This window comes from Protomyctophum bolini, assembly GCF_963924005.1.
Source record: "Protomyctophum bolini genome assembly, chromosome: 9".
Classification (NCBI taxonomy): Eukaryota; Metazoa; Chordata; class Actinopteri; order Myctophiformes; family Myctophidae; genus Protomyctophum; species Protomyctophum bolini.
Window position 1 is genome coordinate 28790719 of NC_137870.1, and position 23870 is coordinate 28814588.

The 23870-nt window shown below is 42.3% G+C and overlaps 4 protein-coding genes across 4 annotated transcripts; 3 read left to right on the plus strand and 1 right to left on the minus strand.

Moving 5' to 3' along the window:
• Window positions 1-1601: 1601 nt before the first annotated feature.
• On the plus strand, window positions 1602-5007 carry LOC308321809 (GTPase IMAP family member 8-like; the record flags this gene model as incomplete). Its single annotated transcript, XM_080772900.1, has 5 exons — window positions 1602-1614; window positions 1956-2110; window positions 2498-2741; window positions 3403-3738; window positions 4313-5007. 5 exons carry the CDS (start codon window positions 1602-1604, stop codon window positions 4885-4887), a joined length of 1323 nt encoding a protein of 440 aa, XP_080629026.1. The 3' UTR covers window positions 4888-5007.
• A 347-nt stretch (window positions 5008-5354) lies between these two features.
• Window positions 5355-8443, plus strand: tlcd3a (TLC domain containing 3A). The gene is made up of 5 exons (XM_080771949.1): window positions 5355-5721; window positions 6250-6333; window positions 6489-6702; window positions 7407-7502; window positions 8087-8443. The coding sequence occupies exons 1-5, from the start codon at window positions 5600-5602 to the stop codon at window positions 8384-8386; spliced, it is 816 nt and encodes a 271-aa protein (XP_080628075.1). The 5' UTR covers window positions 5355-5599; the 3' UTR covers window positions 8387-8443.
• Window positions 8444-9135: 692 nt separating this feature from the next.
• gemin4 (gem (nuclear organelle) associated protein 4) lies at window positions 9136-16753 on the minus strand. The gene is made up of 6 exons (XM_080771926.1): window positions 16513-16753; window positions 13791-15848; window positions 13029-13185; window positions 11299-11569; window positions 10107-10889; window positions 9136-9868 (listed from the first exon to the last, which is right to left on the minus strand). The coding sequence occupies exons 1-6, from the start codon at window positions 16520-16522 to the stop codon at window positions 9647-9649; spliced, it is 3501 nt and encodes a 1166-aa protein (XP_080628052.1). The 5' UTR covers window positions 16523-16753; the 3' UTR covers window positions 9136-9646.
• A 501-nt stretch (window positions 16754-17254) lies between these two features.
• dhrs13b.2 (dehydrogenase/reductase (SDR family) member 13b.2) lies at window positions 17255-22369 on the plus strand. Its single transcript, XM_080771944.1, has 8 exons — window positions 17255-17391; window positions 17519-17695; window positions 18532-18807; window positions 19254-19583; window positions 19879-20238; window positions 20484-20573; window positions 20693-20712; window positions 20822-22369. Exons 1-8 carry the CDS (start codon window positions 17346-17348, stop codon window positions 20834-20836), a joined length of 1314 nt encoding a protein of 437 aa, XP_080628070.1. The 5' UTR covers window positions 17255-17345; the 3' UTR covers window positions 20837-22369.
• Window positions 22370-23870: the final 1501 nt, after the last annotated feature.

Below are 23870 nucleotides of genomic sequence, written 5' to 3' on the forward strand. Positions count from 1 at the left end.
CTGCCTGCCTGCCTGTCTGTCTGTCTGTCTGTCTGTCTGTCTGTCTGTCCATGAGTAGTTATTTGTCTGTCTGTCAATGAGTAGCTGTCTTACTGTCTGCCTGTCTATGAGTAGCTGTCTGCCTGCCTGTCTATGAGTAGCTGTCTGTCTGCCTGCCTGTCCAATTGTCCATGAGTAGCTGTCTGTCTGCCTGTCTGAGTAGCTGTCTGCCTGCCTGCCTAATTGTCCATGAGTAGCTGTCTGTCTGCCTGTCTATGAGTAGCTGTCTGCCTGCCTGCCTAATTGTCCATGAGTAGCTGTCTGTCTGCCTGTCTATGAGTAGCTGTCTGCCTTCCTGCCTGTCCAATTGTCCATGAGTAGCTGTCTGTCTGTCTATGAGTAGCTGTCTGCCTGCCTGCCCAATTGTCTATGAGTAGCTGTCTGTCTGTCTATGAGTAGCTGTCTGCCTTCCTGCCTGTCCAATTGTCCATGAGTAGCTGTCTGTCTGTCTATGAGTAGTATTTTCATGAAAAAAAATGAGTAGTGATATGGCTGACTGAGTAAAATAAAACAATCTACCTGAAAATAGATAGCTATAAGTGAAGAGCAATTTCCGCAATTACCGCAATTACCATTTCCACAATTTCCGCAATTTCCATTTCCGCAATTTCCTCAATTTCCATTTCCGCAATTTCCGCAATTTCCATTTCCACCATTGCCACAATTTCCGCAATTACCATTTCCGCAATTTCCGCAATTTCCATTTCCACCATTTCCGCAATTTCCGCAATTACAATTTCCGCAATTTCCATTTCCAACTATTAATGGCAGCTGGGTTTCATCATTCAAATAAAATAGAATTCTGTCCGTTTAGCTATAAAATTATGTCAGGGAATAGGGATACACAGTATATGTCTTTCATTTGCATTGCATCTCCCCCCCCCCCCCCAAGCTTTTATTTTCGTTCGAGTAATAGTACAACTCTAATAGTATTACTTATAATAATGTAATTAAAGATAACTTCATTCAGATTTATTTATTTTTATTTCATTTTCCAGATTTTCTTTTCTTCTTTTTTTTAGATTTTCATTGGTGGGCCAGTCATAATGGTCCCGCGGGCCTGATGTGGCCCGCGGGCCTGAGGTTGAGTATCACTGTTATAGAGCACCAGAAAAGAAACATAATCTGTTTTATACAATAATCCATTGATTATTGCAGTTTTGTATAATTCCATATAAAACAATGTGATGTGCCTATTTCTAGTTAAATAAAATCAGTCCCTTCACATGAATAGTCCTCAAATTTGAATCAAATGAACACAAAACAAATTCACGGTTTAATTTAGTTTGCCCTGAGTATGTCTGTTAGAGAGGTTCTCTGTTGTTAGGGAGGCACAACTGATACAGTGTTACTGAATTACTATGCCAGTCACATATCTAGAGGAAGTAGATGGGAATAGCCTCTCTGCAAGTTAGCATTATATCCTTTATAATCTGAACTTGGTTACTTGGTTTCATTATTGACGCAATGTTGCTTCCAAAGAATTCATTATTGACGTAATGTTGCTTCCAAAGAATGATCCTTTGTGAACTTTGGAACTGTGATTATGAAGCTATGGCATGATGACCATGCTGAGTTAGTCGATTGGGAGGCTGTCAGTTAAAGCTTGAGTTAAAGGAAAGAGGTTATTTTGAATCAAGGAAGGAATTGAAAATAATTGAAAGGAGGTCTCTATATTAGGGAGGGTCAAAATAGAGACTGCAGACTTCCTGGAAAATTAGATCAGCACTTCTCAGCTATATGACTACTAGAGACAATTTAAAATGACAGCTTACAGACCAGCCTACTTTGGTAAATTACAAATGTATGTAATGTAAATGTATGTAGGGATTTGTATGGATTTACAGTACTTTCTGTCTGTACTGTATATGTCTGGGCCTGTATTGTATATATGTGTACGTATGTTTTGGGTCCAGACTCAGGCTTGTCCAAGTTGGTGATTTTGTTACTGGGTGAGAGACAGAGTGGGAAGAGCTCTGCAGGAAACACCATCCTGGGCAGGAGAGCGTTCCAGATTACTACAGAGACTGTTCACAGCTCCAAGGAGACAGACTGGATCTGTAGGAAGCAGGTGGATATAAAAAACAACAACATAGATATACAGTACATTGTGATGTGTTGTGAGCTGGCATTACAGCTATTTTCATTATTATTGACATTTTGGGGAAACTTGTTACATTTTGGGAGAAATTTATTCTGTCTGTCTGTCTGTCTGTCTGTCTGTCTGTCTGTCTGTCTGTCTGTCTGTCTGTCTGTCTGTCTGTCTGTCTGTCTGTCTGTCTGTCTGTCTGTCTGTCTGTCTGTCTGTCTGTCTGTATTCTGTCTGTGTACCGTGTGTGTGTGTGTGTGTGTGTGTGTGTGTGTGTGTGTGTGTGTGTGTGTGTGTGTGTGTGTGTGTGTGTGTGTGTGCGTGTGCGTGTGCGTGCGTGCATGTACGTATGTACGTATGTACACAAAGCAGGTAGCAGTAGTTGACACGCCAGGTTGGTCATCCTGGCACGCCACCCCACACAGAACCGCCAGGGAGATGTGCAGAGGAATGGCTCTCTGCCAACCGGAGCTACATGCCATTCTGCTGGTGGTTCCCGTCTCGTCCCAGTTCAGCCAGGACAAGTGGGAGACCATGGAAGCCCACTTGAGGCTGCTTGAGACAACCATCTGGCAAAGAGCCATGATCCTCTTCACCCACGGAGATAAGTTAGGTAATTCAGGAAATTAAATCAAATGAAATTGTAAAACATAGTGTATGATCATTATTGTTCAATGTTAACAGTAAGAATTGTGATAGTACTATTACTACTACTACTACTAATAATAATAATAATAACCAGAAATGCACTCTGTCGAGGTGCCAACTTGCAAGTAGGCCATACATGGCCTACTTGTGTACAAAGCGCAAGTTGGCAGTGCGACAGAGTGCATTTCTAGTATTTCTAGTCCCACACAATGTGTTACAATAATGTAGTAAGACAGACAGGGTGGCATTCTTAAAAAGCCATCACATTATAACATCAAGGCTGGGTGTGTCGTCTGAGAGGGCCTCCCACAACTGAGGAGCAATTAAGGGCATGGCAGCAGAAGGCTTGGTCAATGGTCACCTATGGTTTTTAGCTTGCTGCAGGGCTGTAGAAGGATGTGTAGAGCTAGCAGAACAGAGGGTAGGGTTTTTATTCACTCACAGATACGGTAGGTAATAATAGCTGAACCATGAACTGCTCATAGATGAGGTTAGAGTTTTGAAATTAATATGGGAGCAAACTCAAATCCAATAAAGATTTGAAAGTAGAGTATGCATGAATATTTTTTTGTTTTTTAAATAAGCATGCGTGCAACTAAACTCTTATTTTTTAAATGATTTGACAGGACACCTGCCTATAGAAACGCATATAAAAAGTCAGGGAAGGATGCTACAGTGGCTTCTGGAGAGATGTGGCAACAGGTACCATGTCATGAGCAGCCAGGACACAGCCTCGGGGCGTCAGGTGCAGGTGTTGGTACAAAAGATAGAGAAGATGGTGGAGGCCAACATGCGACCCACTGAGATGCAGCAAAGGATGTACACCTTGTTGAGAGAGGAGTTGAGGAGGAACACGGAGAGGGGGTGGCAGGGAGGCAGAGAGGACACAGACATGGCAGTGATGCATGATGGGGTACCGAAGCAGGTGCGGCTGGCCTCTAGAACAACAGTTCTGCCTAGAGGTAAGTTCTGTCCTATGTAGTCAAAACCTAGTCAAAACAATATGATTACTCATGTATGATGTAAAGTTGTAAACTACTTTAAGTTATTAACTTATTATATGCCACTGCTGTATTCCAATAAAACATGGCTGTGGTCATCAATAGTATTGAATGCTGCACTCGGGAGTATGGAACAGAATAGTCACCAATGTGTTCGCATTCATTAAAAGATTGTTTGTGACCCCGATAAGCAGCTGTACTCATATAACATTGAGTTAACATTTAAGTATAGTGTTGATTTCTCTACTGAAACTTTTCAAATACCTATTCTATTACTGAGACAGTAATATCCATAATTGATTTAAAGAATAGCAATTTAGAAATTGGCCAGAAATTGTAAAAAACAATGTTGGGAATGGATAACACCAGGTTTTTTAAGAAGAGGCTATACACAAACAAACATAAAATGATCAGGGAAACATTGAACTCTGGACATTTTTCACTTTATCAAGAGAATGCTAGTTTTTATTTGTTTTTTATGTGTGTTTAGTTACAATTGATTTGAAAGCCATTGCTATGTATCATTTATTTACAGGCTTCCTGGCAGGGCCACCTGCTATGAGAGCTGGCCTAGGTCTCATCCTACTGGGAAGGAGAAGATCTGGCAAGAGTTTAGCAGGCAACCTCATCTTGGACAGAGAGGCGTTTCACACGGGTACAAAGACTGTCCAGTGTGCTGTGGCTAATGGAAACATGTCAAGGTGGACTATGACAGTGGTGGACACCCCTGGATGGAGCATGTTTGGTATGGCCCAGCCAGAACAAGTCAAGTTGGAGATTGGACTAAGCCCTTCCCTCTGTCCCCCAGGAAGTAAAATGGCATTCATATTGGCTATCCCTGTGGACTCTTTCAAAGAGAGGGACAGGAGAGCAGTGGAGAAGTACGTGAGTGTCTTAGGTGATGGAGTTTGGAGGAGCACCGTGGTGCTGTTCACCTATGGAGGCGAGCTGAGGGGAAGGAGCATTGACAAATACATCGAGAAGACAGGAGAGCCCCTCCGCAGGGTGTTGGACAGATGTAGTTACAGGCACCTTGTTTTCAACCCGTACACAACAGACAAGACTGAGGTTATTCAACTGCTGGAGATAGTGGAGCAGTTGTATGGATAATTAATTCGCAAAAATAAATCAAATATTATTGTTTATAGCCTATATTTAAAAAATGCATTGATACTTATTGGTTGAGGTTAATTACTGTTTAGCTAGGCCATGTAAAGGTAGTGAGTAAGCTGAATATGAATTATTGTTTCATCATCAATTAAGTAGTTTTTTCGTATTTAATAGATTATTTATCTTAAAATAAAATTATGACGTACAAAACATTAGTTATTGTCATCATTCATGCAACATCAAGGGTTATCCAATAAGTTCATATGTTTTACCACTGCCTAAAGAAGAAGAAAGCTTTGCAGTTTGCGACCTGCGTATAGAGCGGATGCGGAAATGTAGCGGCTTACAGTTACAGACAGTAGGAGGCGGGCTCTTGGCCGGATCAGAGCACTGTGCAGTAAATCGAAACGCAGATTATGTCGTGTTGACACAGAACATAGAAACCAGCCCTCTCATGATGACGTGGGGTTACTTCATAATAATAACAGGGAAGTTGTTCAAGTAGCAGCCGTAAACGGGCGAACGCTAGGCTACTAGAATACGTATTATTGCTGTCGGACATTGATCTCAGGTCCACAGTCTAGTCTAGGCTTGGATCAACAAGTCCTAGGCTATTACTTCACGAGTTCCTCTGAGGACAGAGGACTCGTCCCTTTCTGTCGCCACGCTGTCGCGTTTCTGATGGAAGTGGAACATTTTTGTATGACCGATTATGTTTACAATCTTAGCATGTGGGGCTGTGTTTTTCCCCGGTCTTTTCATAACCTTGAGAATAGTGCTCAGATCAACGTTTACACGCTGGAGTGATGTAGACGTGGTTTGCGTTAGTGAGAGGTAAGATACGATATAACTTTTTCAAATAAGTAACCTAGTAATTTCTCAATGTTGGGTTGCCAACTATCTGAAATTTAAATAAGGGAGGCGCCCGCCGATCTACAAGCTAACAACGAGTCGGGCCAGTCGGCTATATATTTTTTAAACTCGCGTCATCAGGCTTTCTATTTTTTGGGAAAGAGATTTGGTGCGTAGACAGATTAGAAAAGAGAGGTCCAAGAACAGTGACAACTCGGGTCCGCGAGTGGCGGCTCACGTTACTGCATTCCAAAAGTCTAGGCCAGGGTGTTAACTAACTTATATAATTATGTATATGAGTTGTTTGAACTTGCAAGACGTGTGTCGTTACGTTGGTTGATTCCTAAAATCAAGGAACAAAGTTTGTCCCTTATCAGTTCAATAAGGGACATTCGTTCAGATTTAGTTTACAAATAAGGGACGATTCCGTATTTAAGGGTAGGCTTTTGGCAACCCTACAAAATAAGTGTTTTTCCCCCCACTAACCATTATACAATGTTCAACTGTTAGGTTGGTTTCAGGCATCCATGCCTCTTTGGCGACCGCTGCTGGATTAGTTATCATTGCCTCCTGCAAGGATGTAATGACTGACAGGTAGGTTCATAGAATAACAATTACAGTAAGAATTACAGTAGCACCGCTAGTTGTTTTTCATATGTGGATCAATTTATACACATTATACAGTACTATGATTTGTCAGGCTACAGACAAATAAATAAAAAATCTTTCTGTCCTTTCATAACACCCAGACACTGGTTGGTGGATGGTTTCGTGTTATTTGGAGCTCCCTACATGGCTTATGACATATTTGCCATGTACCTGAGCCACTACCATATTCAGAAGGCCAAAGGCAAGGATAGTGTGTGTCACTCACTGCACACTGTGAAGAAGTATGTCCGCAAGGAATGGCTCTTAATTCTTCATCACCTTGTCTTGCTACTCGTCTTCGTGCCCGGTGTTCTGGTGAGGATGAATCTATTCTTCTCCGTCTCTCTCTCACACACACACACACACACACACACACACACACACACACACACACACACACACTACATCTTACCCTACAGTACACCTGCTACACGTATAAGGAGATATACTGTAATATGGACAGATGAATGCTGGTTAACTAGACATGTTCTGTTTATAGTCTGTGTTGTATTGGTGATTTATCCACATCATCTTTTGGATAGAAGATAAAACGGCTTGACTCTACTTTATTTGTCATTAGATCTGTACTCCAGGACTTAAGTGCAACAAGCATTATGAGACACAAGCTTAACAAGCTTATCATCCTTTGTTTCTTTCCTGTTCGTGCTTTTGTTTTGGTCTGTTTGTGTGGCTGGGTGTATGCCATGGTGTGCCGTGTGCGGTTGTTTGCGGTGCATACTATTAATGTCAGCTTGACACACTGGCTGGCTGGCTAACTGGCTGCAGGCAGCCTTGCTGTCAAGTACAGTTGTCTTCATCTGAGAAAAGCTACGCTTGTAAAATGGCCGGCTTATTACTGATTTTTCTAATAATTATTTTGTGATTGTTGTTTAAGGGTAGCACATTAGTAAGGCAAGGGTGTATTAGTTTGAGATTCTGATGAACAAGATCAGTCTGAGTGTGTGTGTTTTGTGTGTATTTATAAACACATTGATGACCATAGTTTGCCTGTTTTACAGTTCTTCAGAGGAGGACTAGGAGACTTCTTCTGTGGCTGTATCTTCACCTTAGAGTTCAGCACTCCCTTCATCTCCATGGGAAAGATCCTCATTCAGGTAAACATGGTGACGAGTAACGACTGGGACACCCCACCTCTGGGCCTAATTGTCACAACTGTGGTTGACTGCTGCTGGTGCCTACTCTACCTCTGTGGAGTAAATATTAAAGCCTAATCATTTGTCATAAGTTATAAGACAGTCGCTTTTTAGTCGACCAGTAGTTTTCAGTCAACCAAAAAGCGTGATGTTGTTAGTTTCAAGCAACAGATATACAGTGAATGGGCTTTTGTTAACACTTCATGCACAAGTATAATAGACTTTAAAGCAATAAGCCACAAGTCTCAGGTTACCGGGTATTTTATAATGGCTGAGAGGCGTAGTGAGACGCGTAGCGGAGTGTCTCCGACCCTTTCAGCTAATCTTGCAAACTGCTGGACTGATCTGTGCAACATTTCTGGTGCACACTGCCAATAGGCCACAGAACTACCTCCACTAAATTGTTTTCACATATGTTTTCAAATATTTACGTTTCATTTTATATTGGAAGTGAATGAAATCGTGCTGAAATCCTGCCCACATTTGTAGTCATAATTATTTACATGACCTTTTAAATTGAATCACTGTGCTGTCACTCTGTCTAGCTGGACCTTCAAGACAGTGTCTTCCACGTGATCAATGGTGTCATTGTTCTACTGAGCTTCTTCGTCTGCCGTATCCTGATTTTCCCCTATATGTACTTGATGTATGGACGAAAGTATGACATCCCCCTGCACAAGGCGCCCTTCCATGTGCCTCTTCAGTGCAACATAGGCTGCCTCATTCTCTTGGCTCCTCAGATCTACTGGTTTAGTCTCCTGTGTAGGAAAGCCTACAGGCTCTATCTGAGACAGAAGAGAGGGATGGTTGAAGTCACAGACAAGTCGAAGTCAAAATTAACATAATCTATTCTTTTAAATCCATTCCCAGAAAAATAAAATTCTGAATTTCCTTCTTTCTAAGCCAGTTGTTTCACTTAGTTTCTTGCTACTGTTCATTAGTTTTTTGGTTTGTTATAGCTTTAATTTGTTTGGTTTTGTTTCGTGCAGCGCACTTTATGAAATTCAGATTGAGTTATATCATTCAACATCAATATGAAGCACACATTTTAAAGTCATATACATAGACTGATTTAATTTGCTGTTTCGTTTGTTTTGTTTCGTTTCATTAGGGCTTATAGATACTAATCTTGTTGTATATTAATATACAGTATACACACTACTATATAGATGCAGACATGTATATTACCGGTAGTTAAACTTATTCCAATCCATTAGAATGAACTGAACTGACATTGAGACGAGGGAAGTCTCTTCTACAGATCTGTTTCTCACATATTTAACATTGGAGCTTTTTAAAGCAAGACCATATCCTGTTTGTGTACCATGTACTGTAATCGTATCGTAATGTACTGTAAAGAGACTAACACTCAGGAAAGGATCCAGTCAAGGAGATTGTCAATGTTAAAGCACCAAGACCTTTTCTATATTTCTGTGTTTGAACTTGTTCTGCATTTACAGTAGTTATTTTATGAAGTGCCTTTTAAAAAAATAGTTTCAAAACACTATGAATAATATAACTGTCTTTATTGAAAAAGAATTGCAGACGAAAATAACCACTCCATATTTGCAATATGAAATAAACAATGAAGCATACTACAGACATGATTCATTGATGTGTCGTATTGAGAAAAACAAGTGTAATGGCTTTAGTCTCAGAAAAAGATGATGCACAAACTGCCAAAAGCCTTAATTTATGCTCTGTTGCACGATGGTGTTGCTCAATAATTTGATCATGCCTTCCTTTTCAATGTCATTACGGTTATAAAAGCAAGTAGTATTTGTCCAGTCAACGAGTAAACCTTTTAAATAGTTTGACAGCATGTTTGGATGGAACCTATTCTCTTCTGGAATTTAGTAGTCACCCAAAGTAGTCCTCTCCTGTCACTTTGATGAGATACGGAATGTCTGTTGTGTGAATATTCAGGCCCTGCACAAGCCTGTCAAGCCTCAATCGGAGATCGACACCATAATTATGTACTGTAGTAAAGTTGGCTTAAATCAAAGGAATTCTTAGATTCCGAAAAAAGAAATGATGTATTTGGAACAGGTTGACAAACAAGAATTCTACATTCCTTACAAAGTAGAGGAAGAACATGAGCTATGTTATGCCACAGAAACCATGAGCTGAGCAATCTTCTGCTGCAGGACGGCCTTCATTTCTCTGCTCTCTAGGTTTTCTGTAATGGTGGAGAAGAAGTGCCTAGTGTTGTCCATCTCCAAGTGGCTGCAACTATCTGGGAAGGCAGCCATGACCGCCTCATAGTGAGTCAGGATCTCCAGGGCACAAAGGAACAGAGATTCACACTGCCCCCCTGGCATCATGACCTGAGAAAAATCAGACCCTTTTAATAACATTTGGAAGAAATAGCCGATCTACAAGCTCACAATGCGTTGCAGCGCTATCTATATATATATATATATATATATATATATATATTCACAAAAAGTGTTACTAGTAATCTGACAACAAGTATGACTACGTAAATGCAGTGGTAGAATAACCACGATTAGGTCAGTGGAACAAAATGTGAAATTATGCATAGTTGATAAATTAATGTCTGACCTGAGCGTGTTGGACGTGACAGAAAAGCTGACTCAATACAAAAAGAACCTCCTGGCTGCAAACTGTCCTTGTTCCATTCTTCTGTTGCTCCTCTGGTGGAGTGTCGACAGATGGTTCTGATGAGCAAGTGATGGCTATGGCTGTCTGGGGTGTGGTGGTCGACTTCACTGGGGAAATGTCGTCTGGTGGGTCCATAACTGCTTTGGGAGATTTGGATGATGCGGAGATGGGGTCAGATGTTTTGGGAGAGTCGGATGTAGCAGCGCTTTGAGGAGAGATGGACGATGTGCTGGACGAAGTGAGGGGCAGCTTCCTTCTCACAGACTCCAGCATCTCCCTCATAGAATGGGAATACAGCCTCCCCACATAGGCCCAGCCTTCTACCGGCAGCCAGTCGGAGCAACTGGAGCCGCAGAGGAACTGCAGGACACGGAGGAGGAGAACGGACAGCCGAAGCTCACAGGAGAACTCCCTTAGATTAAGGAGGGGCAGATAGTCCACATACTCCAGGGAATATGGAACATGGAGCTGGCCTGACTGAATCAAGGATCTCAAGGTTCTGAGAAGTCTGGTCCACTCAGAGATGGAGCACCAGGGCAGGGTTTGGGTGATGGCCACCAGCAAGCCTTTGCTGAACATGTTGACGTGGACTGGCTGACGCTGGTCAAGGGAGAGGCAGGACAGCATGGTGGACTGGAGGCTGTCTGATATGGAGCAACACTCCACCCAGGCCAGCAGGCCGGTTCCCTGGCCATACAGAGCCAGTTCCAGACCAGACCACTCCTAGGGAGAGGGAATCAAAGTAAAGATTTTAACATGTTTCATTTGATTACCCTTTAAACTTTAAAGGGACATTTTTGTGCTAGCACAAAAAATTCCCTTTGCAGGGGACGATTTTACAAATGGTACAAATCGTAAAAGTTTTCTGAAAAGCTCAGTGGTTCTCCAACTTTTTCATGTCAAGGACCCAAAAATTATATGTATTTGGCTGTCGATCCCCATCTAAAAAGTAAAAACATTTTGTTCCAGGGACCCCAGAACCAAAGATTTGAGTTAAAATGTTTCCTTCTTGCATCAGCTATTTTTGAATATGCTATATATTGCTAAAATCTAAAATAACAGATGCTTTCCTGGTTTTAATGGGTACCGTTAAACCACCAACACAGGACAAATCTACATTCCATTATCCTACCTGCTCAGGCAGATCACATACAGCCAGCAGTGATGACGGCACCTCGTGTTTGAAATGCTTCCCCCACACAGGCTTCAGGTGGAACCGGACAGTCCAGTCCAACTCCTCAACCTTGTTGTAGAGCCAGAAGAGAGCTCGGGACCAGGTACTGGGGGCAGACGCAACCTCCCGACCCACCACCTGTGCCAATGCGGTCAGCACAGAGACCAGGAGCTCCTTGAGGTCCATTGGCAAATGGTGCCCAACGTCCTCTAGTGACTGGTCCCAACATCTGGTGGCAACAACGTGGATTTCGTTTACATTAAGGTTTGAGGGTTATTTTAGTGCATCATTCAAATTTATATATTTATTACAATAAATACATTGTGTGTGTGTGTGTGTGTGTGTGTGTGTGTGTGTGTGTGTCTTTTTGGACATTTTGAGACGTGTAGAGATGAGACAGGAAATCAAGGGGAAATAGTGAGCTACTGTATGTAAAAAAGTATTGTTTTCTGGCCTGTAAAGCACTTTTGACGAGATGCGCAATAAAAACATCAAGGTCATTATTATCACTACACTAAAAGGCAAGTCAAGTGGAAGCGCCTGAGGTCTAAATCCTGAGTTACACTAGTTGCACACGCCACGGGTGTCACACCAAAAATAACCAAAAATAGGCAATCAACAAGCTCACATGTTGCAGCGTGACACATTGTGAGCTATTTCTGCACGCAAGTAAGTATAAATCGGGCTTAGACAAAACAAAAGCCACTATTCAAACAGAAAGTACATGTCATGTGGTCAAACTTGAACAAGGCCGGAACACAGCTGACACACTGCTACACTTTCTTTAACACTGTTTTTCCTTATGTTGGATGCAGACTACTTTCCTTTGTGGATCTACCATGTGTATTTTTACTTGAGTGTTACCTTGGCTTACGCAGACTCCGTGCAGAAGGATGCTAGTTGCTACATACACAAAAATCCTTGTAGTGGTGCCGGTCCACACACGTTTCGGCAAGCAGGTTGCCTTCTTCAAGGTATGAAGAAGGCAACCTGCTTGCCGAAACGTTGGTTTAATAACGTTTCTAGCATCGTGACTACGAGCTGTGCGGCCTCTTTCCTTAAAACGCATTTGGTCAGAAAACCCGTTTTTCAGAAAACGGATTTAGAGGAGTTAGGTCTAAGCGTTAGGCCCAAGTCAAAGTTTTATCTCCTGCGGTCAGCACCTCCCCACTACTGGTGTGCACTCCGACCTTTTTGTTTGTACAATATGTATGTTTAATATAAATATGCGTATATATGCAGGAGTGCACTGGTCGCTTCACACAACACCAGCTTGTTTTGCAGATTCACACACACACATGCACGCTAGAATGCATCCCCCGCATTTCATGAGCCAAGTACCCAAATTTGCATAACAGGTTGTGCAAATGCTCCTCGCATACATTTTGGCTACAGTACTGCTGCTGCCAGAAATATCTGCACGCAACAAGAATGCCTCAGCCACCGTCAAAGAAGTGAAAGGTACTAGTATAGTTCAAAGCAAACATTTTAGTTTGCTTTAAAAAAATATATATCACCATTTCACCCTTGTATATATGTATGCAATCTGAGAAACACATCAGCAAATGAAGTAGAAACAGCTAACAGTCTGTCTCGAGAGACAAATATGTAGATATCTTTCAAATGTGAATTCTTGTGAATGTGATGAGACAATAAAATGTATTCTTTATGAGACTATAAGCACCTACCTGATGGCCTGGTTAAGGAGCTGGGCCAGCGTGTAAAGCAGGGGAAATGGAGAGCAATCCAAGACCCAATGTGGAGAAGAAGCTGAATCATGGTGGTCCAGTGACAAGGCAGCATGGAGAAGCTGGAGACTCAGTTCCAGGCTAATGGGACCACATTCTGCAGACATCAGTACGAAGTTATTTTGTCAGGCAGACAAGAAGTTTCCATTCATAACTTAACTACCACTAAACAATAATGCAATACTTTTTGTAACCCATTTTTTCACCCAGTGTCAATTATCTAATCCTGGGCGCTACACTTCCTCTGCTAACCTGGGGGGGGGGGGGGGGGGGGGGGGGGGGGCAGCGGCTGGCCTATTACACGTGGGACCAGAGACAGGTGCGTGGCTTTGTGACACTGAGCTGGACATATGACGACGATACACGAAAGAAGACAGCACTACCGACTGTGCCACCATGCCCCCCTAATAATGCAATGTTTTTAACCCATTAAGATCTGAGGCCGATTCTACAAATGCCAACACTTTTTCAAAGATAGCAGATGTGCAAGCTTGCAGCATGTTATTTTGTGGGTGTGCCACGCTGTGAACTTAAAACACTAAAATCTAAAAATTATACAGATGCTTTCCCATTTGAATGGGTTAACCTAAATTTATATTTCAGCCCAAATAATTCTATAAATAGATTATGTCAGTTTGTCGTTTATGACTGCTTTCAACATAGGCCAGATGTTTTAAAGCCAGAAGGAGACAGTATACTCACTTATTGTGTACAGGTGAGGGAGGACAAAGTCTCCAACAACCTCCTGGATGGAGAGAAAACTTTGCATCCCATCTTCTCCCGCAGCCTCCATCACAGGTTCCATCAACAGAACCAGGAACCTGAGTAGCTGTTCCCTCTCATTGGCTGACAACAGCTTGGTTGTGATCGTCTCCTGCAGACAACTACAGAGCAGGCTCCTGCCCTCTTCATCACTCTGTTGTGCTCTGTCCCGTCTCTGCTTTGCTCTCAGTCCAGGTAGCTGCTGCAAGATCTTTGCCATGAGAGAAAAAGCCCCCTTATTGAACACAGCAGCATGGCAGCAACTCTTTAAAGTGGCTTCGGGGTTTTGAAACGCCACTCTGGCGATCAAGGAAACAGCCGTGTTCAGGTTGTTTTGCAACACTGCCGCAGAGGCTCCACCACCTCCCTGAATGATGCAGTTGAAGGCCATGTTGAGTTCTTGTCCAAATCCATCTACTATTGCGCTAGGGAGAGAGTAGCCAAATAACCCTTTATCAGAGATTCCCAGTATCGCAGCCAGTGATTTGTTCTTGTCCTCAAGGGTGAGCTTTGAGAAAATGTCTACCAAAATCTTCATCAGTCTTCTGAACTGGCTTACATCGACTGCAGAGTCACTACAGAATTTAGCAGTGAGCGTAGACATTAGTTTCATCAGTGTTTCATGCTGCTGGAAGGTTGACTGGTTTCTTTCCAGACATTCCATCCAGTGCTTGTCGTGTATGGACCAGCTGGTTTCAGAAGCAAATAGCACAGCAAAGTCAGCACAATCTTCCAGGCGATAATCAATGATGGCCATGGTTACTCTAGCAATTACCTCAGGGCTGCTCTGTATAGAAGGGAATGTTAGTGACTCCAGGAGGCCTCCGAGTCTGTGTTTCAGCACCATGAAGGACTGACACTCATCTGTGCCACTCATAGTCTTGGGTAATGTCATGTCCCCATAGCTCAAGGCTTTGAGGGTTCTTTGAATACTTTGGTCAAGCTTAAATGCTGAGTAACTCGGACCGTCACTTGTTTTCAGCAGCCCTCTGTCTTGCCAACACTGTGTAAGTTCAGTTATGATCTTCAGTGCTTGGCTTAGGGTAATACCAGAGGGTCTAAATGGACTTGGGCTGTGAGATGCCGACAGGTCCCTCTGGGCTTCCTGGAGCAGCTCAGAGCTAAGTTTAATGTGATTTCTCTCTCTGATCATCACAACCCTAGCAATGAAATTTAATTTGTCTACAGCAGAAAGTGTGACTACTTCATCTATGAGGAAGCAGGTGCAGAGAGTGTCGAGGCAGATGGACAGGGCTTTGCAGCAGAGGTCTGTTGTGGATAGATGATCTTTGATGTCCATCAGCGCATGAAGGAGAACGGTTACAACACTAGTGGCAGAGGAGGATGCAAGTGTTTCTGCTGCTGGATTTAGAACTGATGAATCCAACTTGATCCTCTTAGCGATCTGATGAGATTGACCTTCAGATGAGGAGGGACAACCTTGGGAGGAGAGACGAGCAAACTGATTGGCGAAAATCTTCTCCATGTTATCTTCTCCTTTCTTCCCCCTCCACAGTTCCCACCACACGTCCAGAAGGAGGTGGATGTCCTCGTCTGTAGTAGGGCTAGACGTGATGTGCTCGACCAGCCTGCCCAGCTCAGTGCAGACCTGAGCTTGAGGAAGCTCCAGGAGGAACTGTCCAAAGATCTCACTGGCTCCCATTGATTTCACTAGCTCTAGCAACACAACACTGCTGACCTCGGGAAGACCAGTCTGGAGCGTGAAGAAAGGGTTCTCCCTCCAGCCCGTCTCAACGTCCTCTTCATTCTCAACACACAGCAGCTTGCACCATAACACACACACTAGCCTCTTGCTCCATTGGATGGCGCTTGTGTTCAGTTCACAGCTGCCATCATCATCCTGTCTGGAGAGTTCACTGAGTGCCTGTAGGATGGGGGTGCTCACTGCAGCCCAGTCATCTTTCTGGACAGTAGAGAGGGATCTGGGCTGACACAGCTTGTTAGCCAGTAGAAAACCTCCCTGGAGAACTGCTGACTCTGAAAGCAGATGAAAACATACGTCAAAGCAAAGTACATGGATCAGCCAGGACCTGGTGTTCTGCCAGCAGGTGTTCTGCGGCAGAATACATAATTACACTTTCAACGCTACATTGTCAAGTTATACAACAGCCAAATAATAAATCCATGAATACCCTACATAATTCAAGCTAGGCCTAGAGCTGCAATGTTGGTGAGTTTAACATTGTTTAATACAAGCAGATCGCACATGAAAATTGGATGAGTAGGGAGTCAATGGAGGGTATTGCAACTCTAGATTCATGCCATTATAAAAATCACACCTGTGTGAACTGAGTGGTGCAACTCCCCTCTCCCCCTGCCTCTCTCTCTCTCTGTGTAATTAGCACTAGGCAACAGTGCAACACTATCTCTCTTTCTCTCTGTGTTTCTGGCACAACAGCGCCACTTTTGCCCCTATTGGTACTCATAGCCACACACAGGTTAACACAGGAACACGGACATTGCTGTTCCGGCACCACTCAAAAAAGAAATCTAGAGTTGCAAATTGCGGCTAAGGATTGCCATGCAACATGCAAGGGCTGTCATAATTTATACACATTTTTTCAGGGAACGGATTCTTTATTAGATACGCAGTGCTTGCATATAGGCCTAATATTGTAATGATACAAAACGGTAACGATACCTTTGTCCATTGTTAGTGAGATAACGGTCTAGTAGAAGTGCGCGTTTGTCAGTTTTCAGATCAACATACTAGCCGCACCGGCTCAAAGTATGCAATTTATTTATTTCAGTACTCGCAAAATACGCTATGAAATTAGCAGTCACAATTGCTTATCCAGCGAATGTTTCATAGAAAGTTTTAACTGGTCCAAAGACAGCCTCAGGCGATTCGCATGGAGCGCTTCCTCTCTTCCGTATCAACGTGTTCGTGAAAGAGCGTTCTCGCCATCTTCGCTGTTGTGTTTTGCGGCAGTACAGTCACAGTGCCACGAGTAGGACCACATGAGCACTGCATGAGACACAGTTATATAAGAGCTTTGATCTCCCAATATAATTAATATTTCACACTACGTTCTACCTGATATGCTATTGCGTATTGCTAAAGGATGTGTGCATAGGCCTAATATCAATAATAACAGTAACGAGACTTTCGTTTTTGGTTTTTTATTTACCCAGGGACAACAACGTACTCGTTTTCAGATACGCCCTGCGAAAGCTTTTGCCTCCAGACTGGAACAAAGACTGGAATCAAATCAATTCGCTATATCCTGTCTAGTGACATCGGACAATCACGGATACGGAAACGCTGTGCGTACAATGCATCTAGTGGGCGGGGTCATAGACATATCTATGGGCGGGGTGGCGTGACGGTGACGAGACTCTGACACCAGGACCTGCGCACTAGTAAACGAAAGTAAAAGCAGTTGGTTGGTACTACTGTAGTGTACACATTCTCTGGATGTGTTTATGAAGGCAAGCAAAAAGTGTTCAAGAATTTCTACCGATAAATAAACCATGGGTTTAATCCTAAAGATTCTTATCTACTTGTATCTCTGCGCAGGTTGGTAATACAGTAACGTGATGTGTAAAAGTGCTAAATGTAGTCAAATATCTGTAAAAGTGTTCCTGTCAGTCAGTCATCATGACTTTATCTCTCTCTCTCCTTCCTTTCTCTCTTCCCCGCCCAGGATTCCAGTCCATGCATCAAACATCTTGGTTGGCTTGTCAATTCATTGATCATTATTTGTTCATCGGCCATGAAAATCACACTGAGACAAAGTTCTTTCCCAGAGATGCATTGCTGCAGTTTGGTCAAGCTGGGGACACTCCTATCAATCCTCATGCAATAACGTTCTTGGTCACCAGTAAGTAATCTGTAGGCTGTCAGAGTTCTATTCTATTCCATTCTTTACTGTATTTTTTATAGTCACATTTATTCATACAATTACCCTACCAATGGGCTTGGGCATGTGGGTTTCCTCTAGCCACAAGCAACTCCTAGATACTATTTTAAAAATATGGCATCCAATTCATCCAAACAGAAAAATCCTATCTGATTATATTAGACAATGTTAAACTCACCAGCATTGCAGCTGTATGGAAAGCTTGGATTATCCTCTTTGTATCTGTCTAGGGTTTGTTTCATAAAAATCCACCATAGATAGGCTATGTTATGTTATGAGATACTTACTGACTAACTTCCAATGCAGATAATTTTTGAAAAATAAATGTTGTTTGATTTTGGAAGCGCTTGTTGAAACGGTGAATGCATACCATCTGTTTTCAAATAGTGCAGGAGGCAGCTAGTAGTAGGACGTTGTGTTACTGAAAACGAACACTTCCAAATCCAAACTCACCTGCACAGAATCTATTGACAAAAACTATAACATGTCTATGGTGGCTTTGGTGGAGTGCAGGAGCGGCTGCTGATTTTATACTCTGAAATAATTATGGACCAGAACATCTGCTGCCTGTCTGCTTCTCAGAACTTCTTCTCGTTTTAGCCTAAAAACCTTTCAGAGCTTCTTATACAGGAGAACTCGATTAGTGTTGTTTAATACAATCAGATCAGACTTGTCTGTTTGGATGAATGGGCTGTCAAGGGTTTGCAACTCTAAATGTCAGATATTAAAAATAGCATCTAAGAGTTGCTTGTGGCTAGTCTTCTGTTCCCTATCGTATCTCCTGTTTGTCATTCTAGATTCAAAGGTGGATCTGCAGAGATATGTACAGGGTGCTGCTGCAGATCAGCTGCAGTGTGAGTTGAGTTGGTACAGTACAGAAGGAAACCAGCTCCGCTGGCCTAGCCATGGAGCCCAGGAGTACGACCGTTGGTTCACCTGCTCCCTCAAACATACTGAGGGTCTGTTTGCTGTCACCGGCTTCCTCAGACACACCCCTGCTATGCCACCCTCAGCACAGGAAGACTATCGCATCAAGCCGGCTATTGGAGATAGAGATACAATCACCACTTCGGGTAACAGTGATCACACTTTGCTTTCACGAAGAGCTGACATTTCATGTAGAACCTTTAATGGATTTAACATATTACAGCCTGGGTTTGCGTCTTTATGGTCGGCAACCATAACTGTGGTGTCAAGTGGCGATAATGAGAGCCGCAGTTATGATTGCGCCTAGGGCAGCACTCCGCAGATTTGTCTATACACACATTATGCACTTGTCAGCATATTTGCAGTGTCTTCCTGTTTTTTGTGCTTTGCTTTCATTCAGCTGCATTTGGTTTATGTTTGGGAGATAAGTATGTGTGTGTGTGTGTGTGTGTGTGTGTGTGTGTGTGTGTGTGTGTGTGTGTGTGTGTGTGTGTGTAGACCTTGCGTTATTGTATACAGAGTACTTAGTTAAAACTGGAGACAAGCCTAATACTGTATATATTCTGTGTGTTCCTCACATCTGCTTGTACAGTGGCCATGGTGCTCCAAACTCACACTCCATTGGTGCGTGCGCGACTGCTGTCAGACCAAAAGATCCACTGCCAGTTTGCCATTGACCACAAGGGGCCAAACCTACAAATGGAATGGCATTGGCAATGGCGCGGAGAGCGAGTCAAACAGTTCAGCCATGCTAGCCGCTCAGGGCAAACACAGGGGAAAGGCGTTACTGTGAAGGACCTGGCAGGAGGAGATGCCTCCCTTTCCTTATACCTCGTCAAGATCTCCAACGAGGGGACGTATGTCTGTTCTGTGTCTGTGCCACCACTGTTCACAAGTCACGATATTGTTCTGCATATCATAGGTGAGTATAGGTCGTGGACCCTGGTGTGAAAGCAATGGTGTCATAAATATAGCCTTGCAGTGGCCAGACGCCGGGGGCAAAACAAAATTTGCCTTCGGAACGACAGTGTGATATGAGTCTGGCCAAGAAGCCAGGCTATCATAAATATTACATGGATGCCATTACCGGAGGTGGCTAAGAAACATAATACCATGATTTACATGAAAACATTAAAATGCATTTGGCTGATAGGTATTTAAATATACTTAAGTAATCTCCACGGTAGAGTAATCCTAATTCTTTTTGACCCCCTAAGAGTCTCCTCGTGTTACCCTCAATGTGGACACTGACCTCTCCCTGCCAGAAGGTGGTGAGCAGAAATTTGTCTGCACAGCAGATGGCTACTATCCCCTGGACGTGGATATTGAGTGGTACCACTACCAAGAGGCACCTGGCCCTGGGGCGGCGAACAAGCAAGTTGGCGCTCCACTCCCCAAGAGGCTGGAGAACGTTGTCTTTTCTAGCCACAAACACCACATGGACAAGACGTACTCACTGTCAGCCTTCTTCTACCTCCAGGCCTCGCTCAGGGATTCAGGGAGTCAGTTTGTCTGTAGTGTTTCCCACAGTTCCCTTCGCATGCCCGTCCGTAAGAGCGTCACATTGACTGTCCAAGGTGAGAAAATTGTCTGACAGTTACGAAGAACTGAAATGTTGTTACATTTGTTTAAAAGCAACAAATAGCATTGTGCATGTGTCAGTGATGTGTCATAGCTTATTCAAATTTAGTTTGCAGTCTTTTCTCACCACAAACAATGAACACAATTTGTTTATTCCCAAATAACTGCAATGATGTTTAGGTACCAGATGGTGGCAGTACAGTGTTAAGGCTGACAACTAATAGCTTTGTGTCTGTTCCAGAGACAGCCAGCTGGTTTTACATTGGTGTTACAGTCTTCATGGTCACGCTGCTTATAATCTTGTGTGTGCTGCTATACTATCTGCACTCAGGTGAGTCTCACAAGCACCACTGGAATTTGCTACACTTCCTGTGATATTCATTGAAAATGCATATTTGTCACAAAATGTTTGTGTTCAAGAGAGTAATTGTGACCTTCGTAATTCCTCAGTACGGCAAGATGCGATTACGGTAAGTTTTTTTGTCATTGGGTTTTAGATGCCATATATAAAATAACACAGAAGTATAACTGTGTGTGTGTGTGTGTGTGTGTGTGTGTGTGTGTGTGTGTCCTGAGCAGAGGAAACCCTATTGAGAGGCCTTATCTACACAAACAGGCCAGAGACTATCAGTGATGAAGATTGTGATGAAGATTCAAGATTGTATCACTCACTGCCATCAACTTGAGTGGTTGTTCTAGGGATCCTCCTGGATGCTTTGGAAAGTGGTCGGAAATAAAGTAAAGTAAACATGATTTGAACATGCACGGTACATCATTATCATACGTAACTTTACCCTTCAAATTCTTGTTTGTCCTCAAAATGACTGGCTGTCAAGTGTTTTGTAGAAATATTGGGCCTTAAATGTTAAGAAATTATTAGATGTATTTAAAGTTCTCAGGAGCCCACTATTCCGGTCCTTAGTGAATTTCAGAGGATAGTGATCTTGTGCAACATGTCTAAATGTAACAGACCCCAGGTTGAGAAACACTGATTATATTATGTTATGGCTTATGGGGTCTCGTCTCCTGCCACAAAATGTTTTCAAATGGGGGTCTGTGGCCTACTTAAACATCACTGTGTGGACACGACTCGACTAATGATGGTTAAAGTGACAACATTTTCTTGTTGAATGCTTGGACACAATGAATGTTTGAATGCTGCATTTTGGTGTTAATGTAACTATTATAAATAAGAATATAGGTTAATAACATTTTTTGCTGATTGTGAAATCTCATGTAGGCTACAGTAGGCTAATACAAGTATTTGGGAAGGGAATTCAATAGACTACTGAGAGAAGGGACCAGTCCAATGATCCAGGGCCTGTCTACAAATACAAGTCGCTACTCACTACGGAATGGGAGGACACTCACACAACCTGTGAGTCACACAAAAAGGCACCAGATGTCGTTCCTCCCAAGAGCGTACAAGCTTTATCAGAAGTAATAGAAACCTTTTTAGTATTTGTATTTGTATTTATTTTTATTTTTATAGAGCGGTCCTCTTGTCTCTTGTAAGAAACCTCATAATTCATACGACTGTGGGCGACTGTGGCTCAAGAGGTAGAGCAGGTCGTCCAATGATCCATGGGTCGGTGGTTCGAATCCTGGCTCATTGCTGATGTGCTGGTTGGTACCTTGCATGGCTTCCGCCGTAATCGGTGTATGATAGATAGATAGATAGAGTTTTTATTAAAGTGTTCTACATCATAAGATGCCCAGCCCGCAAGGGCTTACAAGACACTCACAAAATTGTACATATATAATAAATAATACATATACACAAATAGACAGTTACTCATGGATACATCGTTCTCCAACGTAACTGCCATGCCTTCTCTATGAAGTTTCCAAAAACAAAAACTTCATTACTGAACAACCAATTTAACATAAAACACTCAGACATCCAAAACAGATCTGGGTTCTTATCCTGAATTTTTTCAAATAAAACGTTTCTTAAATCATGGTATAGTGGACAATAGAAAACAAAATGAAACTCATGAATGTGTGTGTGAATGGGTGAATGTAATGCACAATCTATGTAAAGCGCCTTGGATAAAGGCGCTATATAAATGCACCATTTACCATTTATACTGTTATGCAATGATGTTTTCAAATAAACTTGAACTTGAATTTTATTAAATGAATACCCGCTGCCTTCATGGATTAAATACTGGACTTCCAATTCAGTCGAGGTTTAACCACTTATAGCGTGAAAATAGCCGATCTACAGGCTCACAACATGTGCTATGTGTTGTAGAATCTACACAAGCATACAGAACATCGCCATGATCGCCATCCATGTCCTCAACCCCATCTTGACTCGACTATCAATACAGAAATGCATCTTTTACCATAACGTAACCAAAGTAAAATAACCAACTCAATAACACTATCTCTAAAGGGTTAAACATAAATTGAATTAGGACCAGGTTAAAATAGCATGGAATCCTAGGTGTGCTTATACCCAATGTGTGACACTAGCACATAATGTGTGAAGAAATGTATTTCCTGTCCTGGTAAAGAAAATTAAATGTAATGTACTGGGTGATAACAAGGGAATATATTTGTTAAAATATGGCTGAATATTTAACCCCGAAATGTAGTGTATGGAAAATATGTTTTGAATTGTTTTGTGTAGTTAAACCATGGTCATTAATTTCCTGTTCCATAGGGGGAGCTGTGGGGGAAAGCATGTTAGCAATAGTTCCTGGAAGTGAGGTATCAGGAACATCTAAAAGAAAAAAGTACAGGAAGTAAGGCGACCAGGGGTTCCATTTTAGGTATCAAAAGGAGTGTTTGTTGGTGGTTTGTCAAAGAGACTCTTAAGGCCAATAGTAGTTTGGACCGAAGAACTTTGTGAAGGAGAAGAAGAAAAGTTTGGTGAAGGAATATTTCTGGCAGCTTAAGCTCTAAATCAATTCAGAGCTTTTGGACAAGGGAACCTGCTGTGGCCTCCAGATGTGAAGGTTGGGTGAGGAATATATTCTTTCCTTTTGTGAACAATTCATTTCCTTTTTCCTTTTATTCCCCCCTTTTTTCTGACTTTGTGGATTAGTCTACTTGATTTTCGATAAATAGAAGATCTACAGGTTTTGGTTTGATTACTTTTTGATACTGGACTCAGGAGACATTGAAAGGAACTTTGCATTGCGGGGGAAAGATCTCAGTTTGAACATTAACATTTGTAATTTGAAATCTTGATTGTTCAGTCGAAACAGGTGGATTGTTCATGTGAATTGAATTATTTTTGTCAGAAGATATTGCAATTTAATTTCAAAAGCAACGTTTTTGCTTTTTGGTCTGCAATACAGTTTGGTTTATAAGTAGGCTATATAGAATTACTGATGCAGTTACAGGTCATTTTATTTCTTTTAGTTCTTTAATATAACTTGGACATACAATGTTACAATTCCGACTGTTATAGATATGCCTATCTATGTGATAGAAACAATGGCAAAAGCAAGAGAAAAATCCTTTAAAAATAATTGAAAAGTGAAACTACCGGTAAACTGCCTTTCAAGATTGAATTTCCCCTTAAATGGACACTCTTTAATGAGTCATATTCACATTGCAAATGCTGCCAGGGCCTGGAATGGAACCTGGGACAACTGACCCCTAGTGTGTCGCG